This window comes from Ziziphus jujuba, chromosome 12 (assembly GCF_031755915.1).
Source record: "Ziziphus jujuba cultivar Dongzao chromosome 12, ASM3175591v1".
In the NCBI taxonomy this organism is placed as follows: Eukaryota; Viridiplantae; Streptophyta; class Magnoliopsida; order Rosales; family Rhamnaceae; genus Ziziphus; species Ziziphus jujuba.
Genome location: NC_083390.1, coordinates 3900017 through 3923930, shown reverse-complemented (window position 1 = coordinate 3923930; position 23914 = coordinate 3900017). Strand labels below are relative to the sequence as shown.

General features: G+C 32.2%; 3 protein-coding genes across 4 annotated transcripts; all 3 read left to right on the top strand.

The window, feature by feature from the left end:
• Positions 1–576: 576 nt before the first annotated feature.
• LOC107433980 (flavonoid 3',5'-methyltransferase) lies at positions 577–2779 on the top strand. Its single transcript, XM_048461915.2, has 5 exons — positions 577–797; positions 1033–1121; positions 1695–1836; positions 2149–2280; positions 2423–2779. Exons 1-5 carry the CDS (start codon positions 723–725, stop codon positions 2708–2710), a joined length of 726 nt encoding a protein of 241 aa, XP_048317872.1. The 5' UTR covers positions 577–722; the 3' UTR covers positions 2711–2779.
• A 3854-nt stretch (positions 2780–6633) lies between these two features.
• On the top strand, positions 6634–9480 carry LOC132799165 (flavonoid 3',5'-methyltransferase-like). Of its 2 annotated transcripts, none has more exons than XM_060813233.1 (5): positions 6634–6796; positions 7113–7201; positions 7757–7898; positions 8139–8270; positions 9231–9480. In XM_060813233.1, the coding sequence occupies exons 1-5, from the start codon at positions 6740–6742 to the stop codon at positions 9438–9440; spliced, it is 630 nt and encodes a 209-aa protein (XP_060669216.1). In that variant the 5' UTR covers positions 6634–6739; the 3' UTR covers positions 9441–9480. The 2 variants fall into 2 exon arrangements, with proteins under 2 accessions (XP_060669216.1, XP_048317873.1); XM_048461916.2 differs by lacking the exon at positions 9231–9480 and adding an exon at positions 8409–8901 and having other exon boundaries at positions 6641–6796.
• Positions 9481–10364: 884 nt separating this feature from the next.
• Positions 10365–13720, top strand: LOC132799217 (flavonoid 3',5'-methyltransferase-like). The gene is made up of 5 exons (XM_016045381.4): positions 10365–10560; positions 10867–10955; positions 11515–11656; positions 11984–12115; positions 12256–13720. The coding sequence occupies exons 1-5, from the start codon at positions 10504–10506 to the stop codon at positions 12544–12546; spliced, it is 711 nt and encodes a 236-aa protein (XP_015900867.1). The 5' UTR covers positions 10365–10503; the 3' UTR covers positions 12547–13720.
• Positions 13721–23914: the final 10194 nt, after the last annotated feature.

Sequence of the window (23914 nt, the reverse complement as noted above, 5' to 3'; positions counted from 1 at the left end):
AATTGATAAAATTAACTAATTTTCTCAATCTATAATTAAGGTAAGAAAAAAGAGTTAGTTAATTTTAATTAAAAAAATAGTAAATTTTATGAATTTTTGATTTTTTATTGATCAAATTTATAAAATTGTAAATTAGGTAGGAATTTGATCAAAATAAAAGTTGTAAAATGCAATTAACACTATCCTATATACTTTTCTAGAGTACACGAGGTATGCCATTATCCATCTCTGCTCTCAAAGAAATCTCCATGTACAGCATAGAAAGGAAAGGAAAGGAAAGATAATTCTGGGTAATTTACGTATATAACAATTCATCTGCTATATTTTATTTTATTTATTTATTTATTCCTACTTAGATTCCTCTGCTCTATTTTATTCAACATGAAGATGAGCCAATAACAACCGCGATAGAAATATATTAGTCTCCATGTCTTATATAAAATCAAATAATGGACGATTACTAAATTTATGGCTACCATCCAGAAGTTGTGCCACCTGCCGGCCACTATTAGCTTACGAAAAACTCGAAGACCTACTGACCCCGATTAATTGGTCAAAGTATATGAATATAAAACACCCGAACAGACAAATTCGCTGCTTTTTCTTATTTATCATGCGGCTGCCTCACTCCACCGCTTGACTTGGAATTAATAGAATTTTCAACCCTGCCAACTTAAAGCTTTACCCTCATCTTGAGCTTTACCCTCTATCTTTAATTCTTGATGGCTGAGTATCTTCCGATGGCCGAAAATTTGGAGGAGGAGAAGAACATACTCAAAAGCCAAGCCCTTTTGGAGGTTAATTTTAATTCGATTTAATTTAATTACTAATTATTTATGGAAAACTCTATCCCTTTCTAATATGCTTTTCTATTTTCTTGTTTTAGCTTTTGAAAGGAACGTGTCGGTTTAATCAATTAGTTCAAAACTCAGATTTTTTTTGTTTCTATCTTCCGATGAAATTTTGTTAGCACTGAACTGAAAAAATAATAACAATAATAATAATAAGTGATGGTCTTCTTGTATATTGCAGTACATACTTGAGAAAAACGCTTATCCAAGAGAACATGAACAGTTGAAGGGATTGAGAGAAGCCACCGTCAAGAAATATAACGAAATTGCGTAGGTTTATTTTTATTAATTATTATAATTTAATCTCTTGGCTGCTGAAAGTTTTTGTTGTTGTAGAATAAAGGGGTGACTTCATTTTAATTATATTATCTTTTGCACTTTATCTGTCCAAGGTACAAAATCTTTGGCATTGTTCATTGAAGTATTGTTTCCCTATCAATTTAGTTATTTTCCTTAATAAATTTTACAAAATTCATTTTGTATAGTATTTAAAAATAAAATAATATAAAACAGTTTCTACACAATGTTTATATGGGTTTTTTATGTTTAATTTCATGAAATTTATGTATTAAAATGCATGAGTTGTACTTAAATAATAGATCATAAATAGTTTATCGGGTAATATAAGAGGTTTTGTTATTCAGCGGACAAAATGCATAAACTAAATAGTTGAAAAGGTAAAATGTGTTATCCTTATTATCAACTACCCAGTCAACTTTGATAGAGATTCAGGAGTCAAAATAAAAGGTATACTATTAATTAACCTTACTTTAAGAGTCCAATTTAAAAAATCATAATAATAATAATAAGAACTTACTTTAGATTTTTCATTGCATATAACAGGAAATTGAATGTGCCAGCAGATGAAGGGCTGCTCTTATCAATGTTTCTGAAAGTTATGAATGCAAAAAATACATTGGAAGTTGGAGTCTTCACTGGCTACTCTCTCCTCGCAACCGCTCTTGCGTTACCTGCTGATGGCAAAGTAGCTTTCTTCAATTTTTTATTTTTTTTTCTTTGTGTCTTTATTTTCTTAATTTGTGTTGTGTGTAATTTGATTTCGTTTTGTTTTATCTTTTCATTATTAAGTGCCAATTGATTATATTTTATTAAATAATTTTATGTTTAAAAAGGTTTTATATGTACCTAGCTTGAAAATTAAATATTATTAATTAGTATTTCAATTTTCTAACATTTAAAATCCAAAAAAAAAAAAAACAAAAAAAACTTTAACAAAGGTAGGATGTATGTACACAGACGACGACCAAATGGCTAAAAAAGAGTTTTTGTTTTGCAGATAACAGCCATTGATATAAATAGAGAAGCCTATGAGGTGGGATTGCCGTTCATCAAGGCAGCTGGTGTAGAACATAAAATTAACTTCATTCATTCAGAAGGCGTCGCTGCCCTAAACGAGCTCATTAACGATGTAAGTTCTTTTAAATTTTATTTTTTAAGAAAATTAGTATAGATTCAAGCAAACAACGATCATGAGTTTTTGTTTTTTTATTTTGTTTTTTGGTTGACTTAATAATGAGCAAAGAGAGATTTTTGGCATAAAACCAATGCAGGGAGAAAATGAAGGAGCATTTGATTTTGCATTTGTCGATGCTAAAAAAGAGGCCTACATAAAATGTTATGAGGCACTTTTGAAACTTGTAAAGGTTGGTGGAGTAATAGCATTTGATAACACCCTATGGTATGGATCAGTGGCAGAGGCTGATGAGAAATTTAACAGCTTCACCAGGGAAAACAAAAAACATGTATTGAAGATAAATGAGATTCTAGCCAACGATCCTCGTATTGAATCCTCTCTAGTTTCAATTGGGGATGGTGTTACCTTCTGCAGGCGGCTTTAGTAGCCCAAAAAAAGGTTCCTCTCTGTTTGAATATGTTTATAAGGTGATCTACCCCACCCCCCCCCCCCCCCCCCCCCCCCCCCCCCCCCTTTTTTTTGTGGGATAATAAGGGGGTCTAGCTTTCTATTTACTATAAAATAACCTAAAATATGAACTATGTATTCAGACTATATATCATATATGATGTGACAATGTGAACTCCTATAAATCGTCTTCTAGTCACCTTATAATTAATTAATACCTATGAAGTTGTGGTTGTTTTCTCTTTTTCTTTTTTTTAACAAAAAAAAACTCTATGTCATTTTTGTTTTAATGATGCTGGGATAGGGATGAGTATGAGGATGGAAGAATTTAAAATTCTGAATTTTATTTTAAAAAATATGGTTACTATAGATAGATATGGAATTTGAACTTAATGGTGGATGACTTTGCATATTTTTGTCCCTATTAATTAGACAATGTGGTAACCTCTTCAATTATATATATATATATATATATTCAAGAAACAGGGTATTGCCTTGGCTTTCAAACTTGTTATATTTCTTATTTTGCCTGCTTGTATATTCTTATCACACTATATACAATATCACTGGCGCTGTGGGAACACTACCCATTCCATCATAAAACCCCTTTGCATTATTTTATGTTTTGGTTGTGTTTGAGACATGCTGGTCCATAACCATTTCTATTGCTGCTTTATAACTTTTTTCTATAAGAAAATAATAAATAGTTTATGAAGCAATATAAAAAGTATTGTATTTTAGGAGGCAAAATGCAGTATAGTTAGGACGGTAAAATGTAATCATCCAAAATGTACATAATTTACTCATACATAATACAGGATGCAATTTACAGAACACAAAGCAACCGGATAACAACAACAACGGAAAAAAGAAAAAAGAAAAAAGCCTGGACTAGGGGCCAACGAGATCTACCAGCTCTGGTTATAAGAATTCGGATTCCACTGGCTTTGCTTTTATGGGGTAATGGGAGTGGGTCCCCAAGAACATACAGGCATACCCCAAACACCATTTTCGGTTTTATATCAAATTTACTGCTTGATTTACACTTTTTACAGCTACCATGCTGGTGTGGGGTTTATGTCACATCCATTATTGGTTTATGTCAAACTTATTGTTTGGGAAAAAGAAAAATATAAATAATACGATGATCTATCTTCTTATAATTTAAAAAAAGAAAAAGTAAACCTACACGTGAGGTGAAATGTTAGAAAAAAACACAAAAAAATGATGATCCACCTTTTAATAGCTTAAACTTTTGGGGAGTTGAATTATTATTTTTTTAAAAAATAAGCAACTTAAAATGAAACAAAAAAGATGCAAATTGACCCACTTTCTAATGGTATAAATTTTTGAAAATAAATGATAATTTAACTTAGCATTAGAGCGTTGATATTCAAAATATATCTACAATTCCACCGCAAATTAAAAAAGTTAAAAAAAATACGTAAAAATCTAAAAAGAGTCAAAAAAAGGCATACCGACATATAATATAAGCGAAATGTTAAAGAAAAAGAATATAAAACAAAAATGCATCTCCTAATAGTTTTAAGTTTTTAGATAGTAGAATTACTATTTCCTCCAAAAAAATATCCAAAAGAAATTCTAAAAAAAAGATGAACATACATGTAAGGAAGGAAGAGTGTAAAAAAGATGCATACGCAAGTGAGTGTTAAAGAAACAGCATAAAAGAAAAGGAATGATGACCCACATCCTAATATCTTGTTCTTCGCGAGCTGTTGATGTGTGGTTGTTCCAGAGGTAGATAACTTGCTCTTCCTATATCTGTGTCTACTACAGATGTTGAAGAGATGCTCAATTCGCAACCAAAAAACAGAGTTTTGTGGATACGATAAGATCGACAAGTTTTGCCTACTTATACAAATTCCTCTTTTTTTTAATAAATTATTCATGCATGGAGCAGAGCCAATAACAAATGGGAATAATACATTGTCGTTTACAATCTTTTTGATGAATACAATGTCCCAGCGTTGGAGCCAGGATTCAATTTTTGGGAGGCGAAGTTACAATTTGTTTTTCTTTTTCAATGTTCAAATTAAGTTACATTTTTTTTATGTTCAAATTTTGTTGATGATATAGTTTTTTATTATATTAATAATGCCTAAAAAAAATGATAACTAGTTTTTATAAAATTTCATATAATTTATTATTTTAACATTTAGATACGTTTATTAGAAAATTTGATTCGGTTTGATTAAAAAAAAAAAGTCTATTAAAATAATATGAGCGAATATACTTTAATAAGCCAAATTGATAACTTACAAAAACTAAAATATTTTTTTAAAAAATTTGTTAATTAAATAAAAAAATATAATTTAAGAGATAAAATGTCGGCAATAAACTATAAAACAAAGTGATTAAAGATAAAAGGAAGTAATCATAAAAGTATTAATGGAAAGTATTTCCTTTCGTGAAATTTTCCAGTAAACCATAAGCATACCATAAAAAAATAACATCGAAATTTTTATTACTTTAACTAAAATTTCTAATTATAATATAAAAAACTAAAATTTCTAATTAATAAAAATAAAAGTAAATATTATAATTTGGAATAAAATATAGTTTATATAGATATTGTGCTACTAAATATATTATTTAAGACAATTATACAGCTATTAGGCTAAAAAAATTCAAAAAGTAGGGGAGAGGATACGAATTTATATCTAACGTTCAACAAGGTGTGCCACCTACCATTATTAGTTTATAGAGAAAATTTTCCATAGACCTAAAACGATATGGTCCACATTCAATTTTTAATTTACAATTTCTTTTATATTAGTTCAATTTTTAAAATTAATTTCAAATTGAGTAATAGAAAATTTAAAAATTAATAAAACTGATTAACTTTCTCAATTTATAATTAAAAAAACTTAATTAATTATTAATAAGAAAACTAATCAGTTTTATGAACTTTTGATTTTTTTATTAATCAAATTTATAAATTGAACCGGAATAAATTGTAAATTTGGTAGGAATTTGATCAAAATAAAAGTTGTGAAATGCAATTAACACTATCCTATATTTTAAAGTACGCGAGGTATGTCATTATCCATCTCTGCTCTTAAAGAAAATCTCCATGTTTATTGATTGGTTGCACATCTCCTCAAGCTCTTCATATAGAAAACGTACAGCATTTGTTTCTATTGGTTGATGCCAATTTAGGAGGAAAGGAAAGATAAAATGTTTCTCCGGGTACTTTACCTATAAAACAATTCCTCTGCTTTATATTATTTTATTTTATTTATTTATTTATCCCAACTTCGATTCCTCTCCTTCATTTCATTCATCATGGAGCTGAGCCAATAACGACCGCGATAGAAATATATTAGTTTCTATGTTTTGGAGCATCTCTAATAAAATATTTATTGATTCTTTTTTTCCTCGAAAAATCTTTATCAATCAGATAAATAGGCAATCTTATAAACAAATTTCTCCAATGTTATATAAAAAAATTATTAAGGTGAATAATAAAAAAAATATATATATATATACATATATATTATAAAAGCTGTGTAACAGATTTTCTATTTGTAAAAGGTTGTTAAAAAATATGAGTAATAAATTTTATCTATTCTCTCTCATCTTTCTTCATCAATTCATAATTTTTTTATATATTTTATCTTTTAATACATCAACTCATTACATTTTAAAAATTAAATAAATATTATTTATTAATAAACAGTGTGCCACCTTCAATAGCTGAATAAACTTCAATGCAATAGAGATGCTTTTATATAATCAATAATGGACGATTACTAATTTACAGCTAACATGCAGCAAGTTGTGCCACCTGTCACTATTAGTTTACGAAAAACTCGAAGACCTACTGACCCTGATTGGTCAAAGTACATCTATATAAGACACAACTTTCTTATTTATCATTCGGCCGCCTCAGTCCACCGCTTGACTTGGAATTAATAGAATATTCATCCCTGCTAACTTAGAGCTTTGCCCTCATCTTCAGTTCTTGGTGGCTGAGTATTTTCCAATGGCAGAAAATTTGGAGGAGGAGAAGAACATACTCAAAAGCCAAGCGCTTTTGGAGGTTAGTTTTAATTCAAGTTAATTTAATTTAATTTAAATACTATTTATTTATGGAAAGCTCTATCCATTTCCAATATGCTTTTTTATTTTCTTGTTTTAGCTTTTGAAAGGAACATGTCCGTTTAATTCTATTTTTATCTTTTTTAAAAGAAGGAAAAAGAAACAGAAAAGTTTCCTTTTCTGTTGTGTTTTGTTCATAATCAATTAGTTCAAAACTCATATGTTTTTTGTTTCTATATTCGGAATGAAACTTTGTTAGGGCTGAACCACCAAAAAAAAAGAAAAGAAAAGAAAAGTGATGGTCTTGTATATTGCAGTACATACTTGAGAAAAACGCTTACCCAAGAGAACATGAACAATTGAAGAGATTGAGAGAAGCCACCGTCAAGAAATATAAAGAACTTGGGTAGTTTAATTTTTTTTTTAATTAATTATTATTATTTAATCTCTTGGCGGCTGAAAGTTGTTGTTGTATCATAAAGGGGTAACTTCATTTTAATTATATTATCTTTTGCACTTTATCTGTCCGAAGTACAAAACCTTTGGCATTGTTCATTGAAGTATTATTTTCCTATCAATTTAGTTATTTTCCTTCATAAATTTTACAAAATTAGTTTTGTATAGTATTTAAAAGTAAAATAATACAAACCAGTTTCTACGCAATTTTTATATGGGTTTCTATGTTTAATTTCATCAAACTCATATATTAAAATGCATGATTTGTACTTAACTAATAGACAACAAATAGTTTATCTGGCAATATAAGAGGTTTTGTTATACAGGGGACAAAATGCATAAAGTAGATAATTGAAAGGTAAAATGTGTTATCCTTATTATCAACTACCCATTTAACTTTGTTATATGTTCAGAAATCAAAATAAAAGGTATATTATTAATTAAACTTACTTTAAGATTTCAATTTAATAAATAACGACTTTAGATTTTTCATTGCATATAACAGGATATTGGGTGTGCCAGCAGATGAAGGGCTGCTCTTATCAATGTTTCTGAAAGTTATGAATGCAAAAAATACACTGGAAGTTGGAGTCTTCACTGGCTACTCTCTTCTTGCAACCGCTCTTGCGTTGCCTGCTGATGGCAAAGTAACTTTCTTTAAGTTCTTTTTATTTTTGTCTTTATTTTCATTAGTTTGTGTTGTGTGTAATTAGAATTCGTTTTATTTTATTTTTTCATTATTAAGTGCCAATTGATTATATTTTATTACACTTTGAGGTTTAAATTATGAGTGAATAACTTTTTTTTGGAAAAAGGTTATATATGTACCTTTTTAAATTATATATGTACAGACGACCAAATGCTAAAAAAGGGTTTTTATTTTACAGATAACAGCCATTGATATAGATAGAGAAGCCTATGAGGTGGGATTGCCGTTCATTAGGGCAGCTGGTGTAGAACATAAAATTAACTTCATTCAATCAGACGGCGTCGCTGCCCTAAACGAGCTCATTAACGATGTAAGTTCTTTTAAATTTTATTTTTTAAGAAAATTATTCTAGGTTCAAGCAAACAACAATCATTTTTTTTTTTTTGGTGGTTGACTTGGTTGACTTAATAATGAGCAAAGAGAGATTTTTGGCATAAAACCAATGCAGGGAGAAAATGAAGGAGCATTTGATTTTGCATTTGTCGATGCTAAAAAAGAGGACTACATAAAATATTATGAGGCACTTTTGAAACTTGTAAAGGTTGGTGGAGTAATAGCATTTGATAACACCCTATGGTATGGATCAGTGGCAGAGGCTGATGAGAAATTTAACAGCTTCACCAGGGAAAACAAAAAACATGTATTGAAGATAAATGAGATTCTAGCCAACGATCCACGTATTGAATCCTCTCTAGTTTCAATTGGGGATGGAGTTACCTTCTGCAGGCGTCTTTATTAGCCAAAAAAAAGTTCATCTCTGTTTGAATATGTTTATAAGGTGGTCTATCCTCTCTTCTTCTTCTTCTTCCTTTTTTTTTTTTTTTTGGGTAATAGCGGTGTCTAGCTTTCTATTTGCAATAAAATAAACTAAAATATGAAAAATGTATTCAGACTATATATCATATATGATGTGACAATGTGAACTCCTTCAAATTTACGGATTTTTTTTTTTTTTTTTGGGGGTAAAGTTTCTAAAGTACTTTTTTTTTTTTTTTAATTTCTTGGACACTTCATAAAGCTCTTGATGTTAATAGTCCATTGAATAAAACGCCTAAAAAACAGAATTTTACTCTTCATAAAAAAAAAAAAAAAAAATTTACTCAAAGATATTAGTAATACCGGTTGCATGACGTTTCCTTGGGCAATTAATGGATACGAAAATATCTAAGTTCACGATACTGTCATCAGGCATGGGTTCTCCGCGAGCTGTTGATGTGTGGTTGTTCCAAATGTAGATAACTTGTTGTTCCTCTGTCTGTGGCTACTACAGATGTTGAACAGATGCTCAATTCACAACCATAAAACAGAGTTTTGTGGAACAGATGCTCAATTCACAACCAAGAAACAGAGCTTTGTGGATACGACAAGACCGACCAGCTTTGCCTACTTGTGCCAATTCCTTTCCTTTTATAAATTATTCATGCATGGGGCAGAGCCAATAACAAATGGAAATAATCATTGCCGTTTACAGTCCTTTTAATGAATACATTGTCCCAGCGGTAGAGCCAGGATTTCATTCTTGGGAGGCGAGGTCACAATTTCTATTAATTTTTTTTTTTTTTGGAATATTCAAATCAGGTTACATTTCTTTTTCTTTTTTTGAATATTCAAATTGTTGTCGATGATACAGTTTTTTTTTATTATATTTATAATACATTAAAAAATTGATAACCAATTTTTATAAAATTGTATTTAATTTATTATTTTAACATCTAGATAAGTTTACTAGAAAATTTGAAGCAATTTTTATTTATAAAAAAGTCTATTAGAATAATATATGTGAATATACTTTTTTGTGAACAAAATTGATAACATATGTAAAAACTAAAATATATGTTTTAAAAATACGATAATCAAATAAAAAATATAATTTAACAGATAAATTATCGATAATAAACTACAAAACAAAGTAATGAAAGATGAAAGGAAGTAATCACAAAAGTATTAATGGAACGTATTTCCTTTTGTAAAATTTTCCTGTAAACCATAACTATACCATAAATAAAAAATAATATCAAAATTTTTATTACATTAATTAAATTTTCTAATTATAATATAAAAAATAAAATTTCTAATTGATACAAACAAAAGTAAATATTGTAATTTAGACTAAAATATAATTTATATAAATATTGTACTTCAATTTAGGAGGGCTAAATATATTCTTTAAGACAATTATACATTTATTATGCTAAAAATTTCAGAAAACCATATATATTAAAAATAAAAATAAAAAACTTAATGGCCCCCCGGGCCATGGGTAGTTCCACCCCTACATTGTCTGATACAATCAATCAGTAGGGAGGATACAAATTTATATCTAACATTCAGCAAGTTGTGGCACCTACCATTCTATATTCTAATAGACTTTTAAAAAATTCTATATTCTATACATAACACAACAGAACAGACATACTCGCTGCCTTTCTTATTTATCATTCGGCCGCCCCACTCCACCGCTTGATTTGGAATTAATAGATTTTCATCCTGCTAACTTAGAGCATTACCCACATCTTCAATTCTTGGTGGCTGAGTATTTTCTAATGGCAGAAAATTTGGATAAGGAGAAGAACATACTCAAAAGCCAAGCCCTTTTGGAAGTTAGTTTTAGTTCTGTTTAATTTAATTACTAATTATTTATGGAAAAATCTATCCGTTTCCAGTATGCTTTTCTATTTTCTTGTTTTAGCTTTTGAAAAGAACGTGTCCGTTTAATTCTATTTTTGTCTGCTTTGAAAGAAGGGAAAAGAAACAGAAAAGTTTCCTTTGCTGCTGTGTTTTGTTCATAATCAATTAGTTGAAAACGACTCAGGTTTTTTTGTTTCTATCTTCGGAATGAAACTTCGTTAGCTCTGAACTGAAAAAAAAATAATAATAATAAGTGATGGTCTTCTTGTATATTGCAGTACATACTCGAGAAAAACGCTTATCCAAGAGAACATGAACAATTGAAGGGATTGAGAGAAGCCACCGTCAAGAAATATAACGAACATGCGTAGGTTTATTTTTATTTTTATTAATAATTATTATTTAATCTCTTGGAGGCTGAAAGTTGTTGCTGTTGTATAATTAAGGGGTAACTTCATTTTAATTACATTATCTTTTGCACTTTATCTGTCCGAAGTACAAAACCTTTGGCATTGTTCATTGAAGTATTATTTTCCTATCAATTTAGTTATTTTCCTTAATAAATTTTACAAAATTAGTTTTGTATAGTATTTAAAAGTAAACTAATATAAACCAGTTTCTACGCAATTTTTATATGGGTTTCTATGTTTAATTTCATCAAACTCATATATTAAAATGCATGATTTGTACTTAACTAATAGACAACAAATAGTTTATCTGGCAATATGAGAGGTTTTGTTATACAGGGGACAAAATGCATAAAGTAGATAATTGAGAAGGTAAAATGTGTTATCCTTATTATCAACTACCCAGTTAACTTTGTTATATGTTCAGAAATCAAAATAAAAGGTATATTATTAATTAAACTTACTTTAAGATTTCAATTTAATAAATAACGACTTTAGATTTTTCATTGCACATAACAGGATATTGGGTGTGCCAGCAGATGAAGGGCTGCTCTTATCAATGTTTCTGAAAGTTATGAATGCAAAAAATACACTGGAAGTTGGAGTCTTCACTGGCTACTCTCTTCTTGCGACAGCTCTTGCGTTACCTGCTGATGGCAAAGTAACTTTCTTTAAGTCCTTTTTCCTTTTGTCTTTATTTTCCTAGTTTTTCTTGTGTGTAATTAGAATTCATTTTGTTTTATTTTTCATAATTAAATGCCCATTGATTATATTTTATTACACTTTGAGTTTTAAATTATGAGTAATAATTGTATTTTGAAAAAGGTTTTATACATACCTTGCTTCAAAATTGAATATTATTAATTAGTACTTCATTTTTCTAACCTTTAAAATCTCCCCCAAAAAAAAAAAAAAAAAAAACTTTAACAAATATAATATGTATGTACACAGACGACCAAATGGCTAAAAAAGAGTTTTTGTTTTGCAGGTAACAGCCATTGATATAGATAGAGAAGCCTATGAGGTGGGATTGCCGTTCATTAGGGCAGCTGGTGTAGAACATAAAATTAACTTCATTCAATCAGACGGCGTCGCTGCCCTAAACGAGCTCGTTAACAATGTAAGTTCTTTTAAATTTTTATCTTTTTAGAAAACTATTGTAGATTCAAGCAAACAACAACCATGAGTTTTTGGTCTTTAATTTTTTTTTCGGTTGACTTAATAATGAGCAAAGAAGATTTTGGCATGAAACCAATGCAGGGAGAAAATGAAGGTGCATTTGATTTTGCATTTATGGATGCTAAAAAAGAGGACTACATAAAATATTTTGAGGCACTTTTGAAACTTGTAAAGGTTGGTGGAGTAATAGCATTCGACAACACCCTATGGTATGGTTCAGTGGCAGAGGCTGATGAGAAATTTAGCAGCTTTACTAGGGAAATCAAAAAACATGTGTTGAAGATAAATGAGATTCTAGCCAACGATCCTCGTATTGAATCCTCTCTAGTTTCAATTGGGGATGGAGTTACCTTCTGCAGGCGTCTTTATTAGCCAAAAAACAAGGTTCATCTCTGTTTGAATATGTTTGGTATAAGAGGGTCTAGCTTTCTATTTGCAATAAAATAGCCTAAAATATGAACCATGTGTTCAGACTGTATATAATATATGATGTGAAAATGTGAACTCCTGTAAATCGTCTTCTACTCACCTTATCATTAATTGGTATTAATGAAGTTATGGTTGTTTTTTTTAAAAAAAAAAAATATATATATATATATATATATATATGTCATTTTTTTTAATGATGTTGGGATGGGAATGAGGATGAGGATGGAAGAATTTCACATTCTGAATTTTATTTTAAAAAAAGGTTACTATTGATAGATATGGAATTTGCACTTAATGGTGGATGACTTTACAAATTTTTATCCCTATTAAATAGACACTGTGATAGTTTCTTCAATTATATTTTTCTTTCAAGAAATAGGGTATTGGCTTGGCTTTCAAACTAGTTATATGTCTTATTTTGTCTGCTTGTATATTCTTATCGCACTGTATATAATATCTGTTATATTTTGGGGCAAAAATTTGAATGATTTGTAAATAGGCTTTGAGCCTTTGCTTTTGGTTTTTGTCTCCTATGGTTAATGGAAAAATGGTGTTTTATTTTAATAAGTAATTTAAATATTTTTTGTAAGTAGAGGTTGAGAGTTTTAAGGAAATAAAAACTCTGGGATAAGTGGTGGAAGAGGATACGTTTTTTCAACATTCTTTTCAACGTATTTTTCAGTTTAGAAAACAGGGAAAAAAAAAATTTTCTGCAGTTCTTTACGTGAAAAACAGAGAGAAAATAACAGTGATTTTGATACAGTGGTAAAAAAAAGGTACACTGATAGTTTGACGAGAAAAGCTTCAGAGGTGCTGAATCTGAAAGCTTTTGTAGCCGTTGTATCCTGGGAGACGATCGTCAGAAAACGTTTGCACCGGTGGAGCGGAAATCGTCTTAAGAAGACTGTGGTACTACACAGACCTCGGTTAGATTTTTAGAAATCAGATCTACTAAGGAAATACAGGTTTTAATTATTTTAATTATTTTATGTAATTTTATTTATTTTATATTAATATTTCCACATGTGTCTACGTATATATATTCATACATTATTTCAACAATCTTAAGACGATTTCAAAAATTTATATATGTATATATATATGGAGATTTGATCTATTTATTATGTTAATTGATTATTGTGTATATGTTACATATACATGGTTATATATATATATTGAATATGTGTTTACTATGTGAGTTTCCCCTTGGTTGGAAAAAATAAATAAATAAAAATAAAAATTTGCACCATACCCATGTACTGTTTTGTGGTTGGGCATGTGTATAATATATATTTATTTGTAATCAAATTTGTTTTATCCAATCCGATACATGCCTTGTTTCTAATTCTTGTATATGTTTAATTTTAAGCTCCGTTTGATTCTGTTTAAAAAAAAAAAATTGGGCAATGATTAAATTTTGTTTTAAATTAAAATTGTTTCCAAAATTGATTTGCCCATGAATTTCTAAACCCTTCAATGTTTTTTGGAAATTTTTTAATTGCCGGAACTGTAGATTTGAACGGAAAATTGAACCAGGTAAAAAAAAAAACCGTTTACCAGTAAAATGGATTGAGAAAACCCGGCTGGAGGTTGAAGACGAGTCAAAATTCGGGTTAACGAGTCGAAAAAATGGGTTTGGGTAAGAATCTGGGTCAGTGGGCAAGAATTATCAATTCTGTTGGGCCTGGCCCAGTTTCACAACCTAGCCCGCGGTTATAACAGGATACTGCTCAGCCTAATATCCAGGCCTGATCCAGACCCAGGCCCAAATCTAAACGGCCCAATTGCAATTGGGCTTGCTACGTGTCATGATGAGAAATCGCCACGTGTCGAGCCGAAGTGTTGACAAATGGCCCACAGTGGCAAGGCGAAGTGGCGTCCCGTGGCTGGGCCACGTGTCGCATAGTCGCGAGGCCACGTGTCAACCAGATGTTAAGCCACATGTACGCAATGAGTGGAAACACATGTTGACCTGTTACAAATGACACGTGTCCGTCTCTCGGAGCGCCACATGTCGCCTCCTGGATATGCCACTTGTCGACTTGATACAGGTGACACATGTTGGTCTCTGGCAGTAACACATGTTGGGGAAGTGGAAGCCCTATGTCCACGTGGTGTTAACACGTCAGCGGCTTGATGATGTGGACTTGTCCCACATCAGCCCGTTGATGACGTGGTCGTACGCTACGTCAGCTCTGATGATGTGGCATCTTGCCATGTAAGTGGTATGATGACATGGCAAATTGCCACGTCAGGAGAAAGGACGTGGCCGCGTGCCACATCAGCGGTGTCAGGACCCGTCCAAAATTCCTCACCGGAACCCTAGACAAGCCCTGATCTCAGGAAAATCCTACCGGACCTTCCAATGGAAAATCCGACAGAATCTCCCTTAAGGGTTGGACTTACCACAAATTTCCTGCATTGAAAATACACTTCTACAAACACTACCTTATTCCTCCTATCTTACTACAATTTGTTTCCACAAATTTACAGCACTCCAAAATAATAACAGGGAATTAATGCAGTATTTAATAAAATGTACCCAATACAGTGTACATAACATTATAGAAATAAATATAAAATTAATACAATGTTAGATAAAGAAGAATACAAGATGAGGAGGAAAAATGGAGGAAATGCTTCTTGGACTTTCGGCAATGAACTGAGACGCGGGCTCGCCCCGGATGATCAACTTCTACCAATCCTTGTACCTAAGGGAACGGAATTCAAAAATATGAGATACTAATCATCTCAGTTAATGACCCTATTTACTGTACAATTATAAAGCAACTATAATTATAGTACATTTGGTTAATTGAGAATAAATAAGTAAGTAAATAATAATTAATTGAAAATAATATTTTCTCTCAAAACTCTCATCATTCACTCCGTTAGAAAGGTTCCCCTTTTTAAAATATTTTCGCAAAACCCAATCTTTTATACCTCGAAAATTAAGGAATAAATAATTTAATAAATAATTAAATAATACAAATATTAATAAAATATAATAAAACAAATTTAGAATACTTGCATTAAAGGAATATAACATAAAAGAGAAATTAAATATATAATTCGTAAAATTTGATTTAATGAATCAAAATAAACAGTACCAAAAATATAATTTAAATAATTACAAACAATCATGTAAAATAAGTGGTAGAAAAATACTATAATATTCATTTTGAAATATTTAACCAATCTATGTAATATTTTTATGGCAAGATGCATTTTAAATACATTAATTTAAAATAAGTGACATAAAATATGAATAAATAAATTTTAGAAAATACTACTTGGAAATAGGTGATAAAACAAATTAAATATATTTAATTTTAAATACAAGTTTAAACCTTTAGCATTTGAAATTTATATCTGGAAAATAATACTTGACGCACCACACTATATACCAGTGATGCCCTATGATACCCAGCGTCGCGAGCACCATCTGGCGAGAGGTTAAAGAAAAAAACTTGCATACGCTTCGGCATCTCAACAGTGCCGCTGCTTAAACCGTCATCCCGGCCATGGAAGGGGACGGTTTATGTGCACCATATAGAATTTGCCTGCTCTCGGTCCAATGGCAACTCATGAGAGATATTATAACTTGCGCGCTCATCCACATATACAGTACAGAACACCAGTACTGCATGAATGCGTCTAAAACAAATAACTAAGTTTATTATTAAAATATCCAATTTTCCAAAATTCACCGTGGGAATTATACTATTTTTCAAATTCACCATCCTACATTTTTCTTTAATAACACCAGCATAAATACATCAATAATATATAATTTTTCTCATATCATAAAATCAACTAGGTAATATTTCAAATGCATAAATATATATTTTGAGAGCACCATAATTTAAATCAATATTTTTCTTGAAATCTTTAAAATCAAATCATACCAAAAATAATATTAAAACCACATGAATTTCATATATAATTTAATTCCACAAATCCTCAATACCATAAAATAATTTCCACAATCAATAAATTTATATAAATGCATTTTTTATTAATCAAAATAAATTCACAAATAAATTCCGTAATAAATCAAATAATATTACTTTTACAATTCCTTTAAATATCAAATTATCATAAAATCTAGATTTCCATAATTTATCAAAAATCATATATTTCAATTTATTCAAATATGGGCATCAAAATTTAATTCACAATTTATCTAACAATTAGCATAAAATAAAAACATTCAAATATTAAAATATCACAATATAATTAATTTGACTCCCAAAATTAATTTCGAAGGTGGGTCACTCACCTCGAGCACGCAATTAACCCAAGATCCTCCATGGGATCAATTTCATGACGTACACGTGCTCCTAGAACAATAATATTACACAACTCAAATAAATTAATATTTTATTCAGGTAAATAATATCTGGTACCCGGGGGATTTAACACAAACGTTAACAAAAATTTACGAGTAATATACCGAATCGAAGCTTGTGTAACGAGGATTATGAATCTGGTCTTACTTCTCGGAGATCGGACCCGAGGTGGCCGGAATCTCGCCGAATAGTTCTCAGATTTTAGACCCTCGATTCTCACAATCCGTTAAGAATTGAGGAAAATGGACACCGGATTTGGATTCAGAGGGTTGGAATTAGTGGAAAAGGAAAGGCGGTGCAGCTGGAAACTCGCCGGAAAGTCGATTTCCCGACGAGCCGCCGTGGTCACCGGAATTCGCCACTGCCGACGGCGCGTCCGGTGGCCACTGGCAGTACTTTTTGGTGGGAAGGTAGATCGGGGAATGGGTGACTCAATGGGACCGGCGGTGAGGCAAACAGAGGCTAGAATAGGGAGAAATCTGAGTTTAAAGTAATCGGCGCCGCCGCCGAAAAAAGCCTCGATTCGGGCGCATCGGTGGTCGGTTGGCCGGCCGGTTTTTAGGTGGTCTTCAAGGTGGGGTGGTGCATGTATGGAAAGGGTGGTCGGAAAATGGTTAAGCGGTTGTAACATCCTGTCCTAAAGTACACCGAAAATTTCTCAAATTTGACAAAGGTTGACCGGGTTTGACCATCGTTGACCGAGAAGGGGTCAAATGTTGACTTTTTGCTCCTGATAAAAGGTACTGTTAAAAATTACACATTGTCACAAGTTCATAGACTAGTAGCACATTGAAAACGGAGCTACGGTTTAAAAGTTATGAGCAAAACAAGTTGAGGTCCAAACTGTCCAAGAGGTGCCGAAGTTGACTTTTTGTTTATGCAAAGTTGAGCTTTGACTCATGCATGGTTGTAAAGTACTCGTCGATATGAGTTCATAGACTAGCGGCACACTTAAATTGGACATCTGGTTCAAAAGTTATGGACCTGTAAATTTTTCAAATACAGTATTATTTTAATATTATTTTTAATATGTGAACAGTGTGTCACGTGTGACTTAATAAAGGGTGCCATGTATCACAATGGTGAGATGCCACATGTCAACTATGATTAAATAGCATATTATTTTTTTATTATTCTATACAATAATATTATTTTAATATTATTTAATTATTTTTTATTTTATTTATTTTCTTTTCTTTTTATTTCTTTTTATTTTTCTTTTTCTTCTCCCTCACGGGGAACCCCCCCCCCCCCCCCTTCTCTCCCTCTTGTGAAGCTTTTTCCTCTCCCTCTCTTCCTCCCTGCTGGTCATCCTCCTCCTTGTGCTGCCATCAATGCCGACCGGAATGAGCATCACCGCCATGCCCAGCTAATGACCCATCACTCCAGAAAGTCCATGGTGCTCGCCATCGACGGAACGGCCGGAGATGCACCGGAAAGCTCCATTTCAATTTGCAGAATTTTGACTGTTTCAGGCCAAATTTTCAGTCCTATTCCCCAAATTCGAGCGTCCTGAAGCTGATGGTGGGCTTAATTTGCCTCAATTCGAGCTCCTTCATGGCGTACAAAGGAGGGGTAAGTTGGCAGCGGCTTCCGACGAAAATTCCGGCAACTTCCGGTAGTTTCAAGTCAATCAAAGGTTAGAATTGTATTCTCTGTATCTTTAGCTTTGCATTGATATCTCGTTTGTAAATTATGGATGTGTATTTGAAAGGTTGTTATTTTTGATTAAATTATTAAATTAAATATGAAAAATGGAGATTTAAACTAAATTGTATATTATATGTATATATATGTGTGTGTGTGTTTTTCTGTATACATGTGTATGGGAATATTGGTAAATATATGTATATATATATATATATACATGTGCGGTAATGTATATAAATACATGGTGATATGTGAATATGTATTGAGATGTGTGAATGGGTATATATAAATATATATATATATATTATATATATATATATATATATATGTATGTATATATGTATAAGTATGTATTGTTGAAGCCTTCGATTATGCATGTCAAAATGTATTTATACATATATATCTGGACATTGGGTTTGTTAAATTATTTGTTAAAAGTTTTACCGTGTATATATATTTAAATGTGTGAAAATGTAAATATATATATGTGAATATATACGTAGATATCTATGGATGATTTATAATAAACTGTATTGCTATATCTCTAATGTATTTCTGTATCTTTACTTGTATGTGGCCTTGAGGATAATTTTGGTATATTTGATAAAAGCATATTAATTGGATTATATTTTATCTAAATTTAATATTGTATAATATTATGAAATTTATAGTTTTTTTTAAGATGCACCCATACACGTACCGGTGTTCTGTACTGTATATGTGATTATGATAAGCGCGCAAGTTGTAATGTCTCCCGTGAGTTGCCATCGGACCGAGGGCAAACAAGTTTGATATTGGCCATAAGCCGTCCCCCCCCCCCCCTTTCATGGTCGGGATGATGGTTTAAGCAGCGGCACTGTCGGGACGCCGAAGCGACCGTATACAAGTTTATCTCTTTAACCTCCTGTCAGTCGGTGCTCGGGATGTTGGATACCTTCGGGCACCACTGGTATATATTATGGTGCATCAAGTATTTTTTTATATGTTCGTACATATATTTGTATGTTATATTATTTGATATTATACTGTATATACCGCACCATACAAAGGCGGCGAACTAATGTGGTCCATGTAGAGCTAGCCTCATAACTAGATTGCCTACGAGTCCAGGGGATCGGACGGCCAATATAGGCAACCACCCTGGTTTGTATTGGTAGCAAAGTGCCGGTGACAGCTGGAATCATGAATCACGTAGCATGTTAGAAAGTATCGTACGTATTTCCATTACGAACGTGCATATTTCATTTTATGCTATGGATTTTAAGATATGATTTTATGTATTTATGTTATGTTATCTATTTGTGATTTAATTTCTTACTAATGTTCTTAATCGATGTTATTATATTTTTATTACTATTAATTGTATTTAACTATTTATTTAATCATTATTGTCACTGTTATCGGGATTGTTATTATTATTTATAATGATTATTTTTATTGTAATTCCAATTTCTATTATTATCATTATTATAATTATAGTTGTTATTATTGTTATTATCAATGGTATTTATTAACAAAACTATTATTAAGTATTATCGCAGTTATTATTCTCAGTTATTAAGATTTTTAGTAAATAATATTGATTATTATTTTTATTTTTATTTTTATTAACACTATTATGAGATCTTTAATATTAATTTTGTTATTGTTTTTATTATTATTACTATCATATGGTACCTTCGGATAAGTATCACAACCTACGGGTAAGAAAGATAGCCATCGGGCAAGTATAATACTCCTCGGACAAGTGGTAGCCTTTGGATAGGTGAGATAGCCCTTGGGCAGGTGTGGTTATGTGGTAGCCTTTGGATAGGTGATCGCCCTCGGTCATGTATGGGAATATGATAGCCCTCAGGCAAGTTACATTAATACATGTATGGGAATATAATAGCTCTCAGGCAAGTTACATTCATACCATTATCATTAAAACGTTTGTTATAGTTTTTTTTATTGTTAATGTGATGTTGTTTTGCCTTTCTTTCTATGTTACGCATTGGCATATTTGTAAAATGATATTTGAAGTGTATTTGACATGTGCAGCACTAAGTGGGTGGTATGGACGGACGAGAATCTATGATGGTATATTTTAATTGGTTATTTACTAAATTAATTCCATTATATGCCTTTTATATAATTTGTTATCAAAGTGCTGCCAGTTGTGGAACTCAAATTGTAGTAATGTGGGAGGAATAAGATGGTGTATATAGAAGTGTATTTTCAGTGCAGGAAAATTGTGGTAGGGTTTCCCTGGGATCAGGGCTTGTCTAGGGTTCCGGTGAGGAATTTTGGACGGGTCCTGACAGCGGTGGTAGCCGGTTGGTTTCTCTCTCTAGCTCTCGCTTTCTCTCTCTCCTCCCCCGGCTCACGCATTTTCATAAAAGCCACCCGTGGGTGACACTGTTCACTCATGGGATTGACTGAAAATGTGACATGTGGCACATACTGTTCACTCAAGTCAAAATATATTAAAATATTATGATATTCGGAAAACTTTGCATTTTCATAACTTTTTAACCAGATGTCCAATTTAAGCGTGCCGCTAGTCTATGAACTCGTATCGACGAGTACTTCACAACTATGCATGAGTCAAAGCTCATCTTTGCATGAACAAAAAGTCAACTTCGGCACCCCTTGGACAGTTTGGACCTTAACTGTTTTGCTCATAACTTTCAAACCGTAGCTCCGTTTTTGATGTGCTACTAGTCTACGAACTCGGGGCATCATGTACTTCCCTACGGTACCACGGTCAACCAGAAATTTCATCCGGAACAAAAAATCAACTTTTTGACCCATCCTGCTTATAATTAGTTTGTTGAGATAGAAAATAACAACTAATTGATTTCTGTTCTATGATTTTACAGAAATGGCGAGTGGAGACAATAGGACTGTACCTACGCAGATTTCTGGGATTCAGATGCCTCCTTCTGCTAGTCATGCAGAAAAGCCTGAGACGTTTAATGGAGCAAACTTCAAGAGGTAGCAGTAGAAGATGTTATTTTACCTGACCACCCTGGGAATTGCGAAGTACATGACTAAAGATGCGCCACCCAGTGGTGAAGAGAGTGATAGGGAGACACTCTGACGGTGGATGCATGGAATAATTTTGATTATCTATGTCGGAATTATATCCTGAATGGTGTTTCTGATGCCCTGTACGGAGTATACTGTGGCACGAAGTCAGCTAAGGAGCTGTGGGAAACACTACTAAGAATGCTGGGTCCAGAAAGTTTATTACAGACCGATTCTTGGACTACATGATGGTGGATATGAAGCCATTAATGAACCAAGTACGTGAGTTACAAGTGCTAATTCAGGAAATGCTTGCTGAAGGGATGATCATGAATGAAGTCTTACAAGTGGCTTGTATGATTGAGAAGCTACCTTCAAGTTGGAGTGACTTCAGGAATTATCTAAAGCACAAAAGAAAGGAAATGGATATGGAGGCTCTTATTGGCAAGCTTCGCATTGAAGATGACAATAGAAAGTCTGATAAGAGAGCTTTGAAGGCCAAATTGAAGGCTAATGTTGTGGAGCATGGTCAAAGCTCTAATAACAAGAAGAAGACTGGAAAAGCTTCTAAGTTGGGGCCTAAAGGAGGAATCTCCAAAAATGCCAAGTTTCAAGGCTGGTGCTTTAACTGTGACAAGATGGGTCACAGAGCTACAGAATGCAGACTGCTAAAAAAAAAGAGGAACCAGGCACATGTGATAGAGGACATCACTTGGGAGGTTGATGAGATTGACCTTAGTTGTATGATATCTGAGGTGAACTTGGTGGGATCCAATCCTAAAGAATGGTGGGTAGATACTGGTGCAACCCGCCATGTGTGTTCAGATAAGAGTATGTTCACTTCCTTCAAACCCAAGAAGAATGGGGAGAAGTTGTTCATGGGGAACTCGGCTACCTCAGAAATCTAAGATGAGGGCAAAGTAATCCTAAAGATGACCTCGGGAAAAGAGCTGACTTTGAATAACATACTGTATGTTCCAGACATTCGCAAGAATCTGGTATCTGGATCATTGCTGAGCAAACATGATTTTCGCTTAGTGTTTGAGTCAGATAAGGTTATTTTGTCCAAATTTGGGATGTTTGTGGGAAAGGACTATGTAGTCAATGGTTTATTTAAACTCAATGTAATGACTGTAAAGCCTAAAGAAATGAGTAAAGCTAGTACTTCTTCTGTTTACTTGCTTGAGTCTTCCATTTTGTGGCATGGTAGACTAGGACATGTTAATTTTAATTCCCTATGGAGGTTAATTAACTTAAATCATATTCCCACGTTTGAAATTGATTATGGTCATAAGTGTGAAACTTATGTGGAAGCAAAATCAACGAGGTCATCATATCAAATAATTGATAGAAATAATGAACCTTTAGATTTAATACATAGTGATGTATGTGATTTAAAATTTGCACCGACTAGAGGTGGTAATAAATATTTTATCACCTTTATTAATGATAGCACGAAATATTGCTATGTATACCTGCTAAAAAGTAAGGATGAGACTATAGAGAAATTTATTCTCTATAAAACAGAAGTTGAGAATCAACTTAACAAAAAGGTTAAAGTGATTAGAAATGATCGTGGTGGGGAGTATGTGACTCTATTTGGCGAATATTGTGCTCAACAAGGTATAATATATGAAGTTACTCCACCATATTCACCACAATCAAATGGTGTGGCTGAACCAAAAAATAAAACTCTGAAAGAAATGATGAATGCAATGCTGATAAGTTCTGGAGTACCTCAGAACTTGTGGGGGGAAGCCATTTTGTCAGTGAATGACCTTTTAAATAAGGTGCCCCAAAAAGATCAGGTAAAAACACCCTATGATTTGTGGAAGGAAAGACAACCCTCCTACAAATATTTACGAGTGTGGGGGTGTCTAGCTAAAGTAGTGGTACCTACACCTAAGAAGGTAAATATAGGTCCCAAAACTGTTGATTGCATTTTCATAAGATATGTATAGAATAGTAGTGCGTATCGATTTCTTGTACATAGGTCAGAAATTTCAGATATTCACAAGAACACAATAATGAAATCGAAAAATGCATCATTTTTCGAACATATTTTTCCGTATAAAGTGGAAGAAGGACAGAGTTCGTCTAAATGAACTTACGATGCTATCGGTGATGATGATAACGATAGTGATCAAGAGCAAGAGAATGAAGATGAGACTGAGGATGAGATTAGACGTAGCAAAAGAGTAAGAACCGAAAAATCCTATGGTCCGGATTTTCTTACATATATGCTAAAAAGTGAACCTCAAAGCTTCCAAGAAGCTGTAAATTCTCCTGAAGGAAATTTA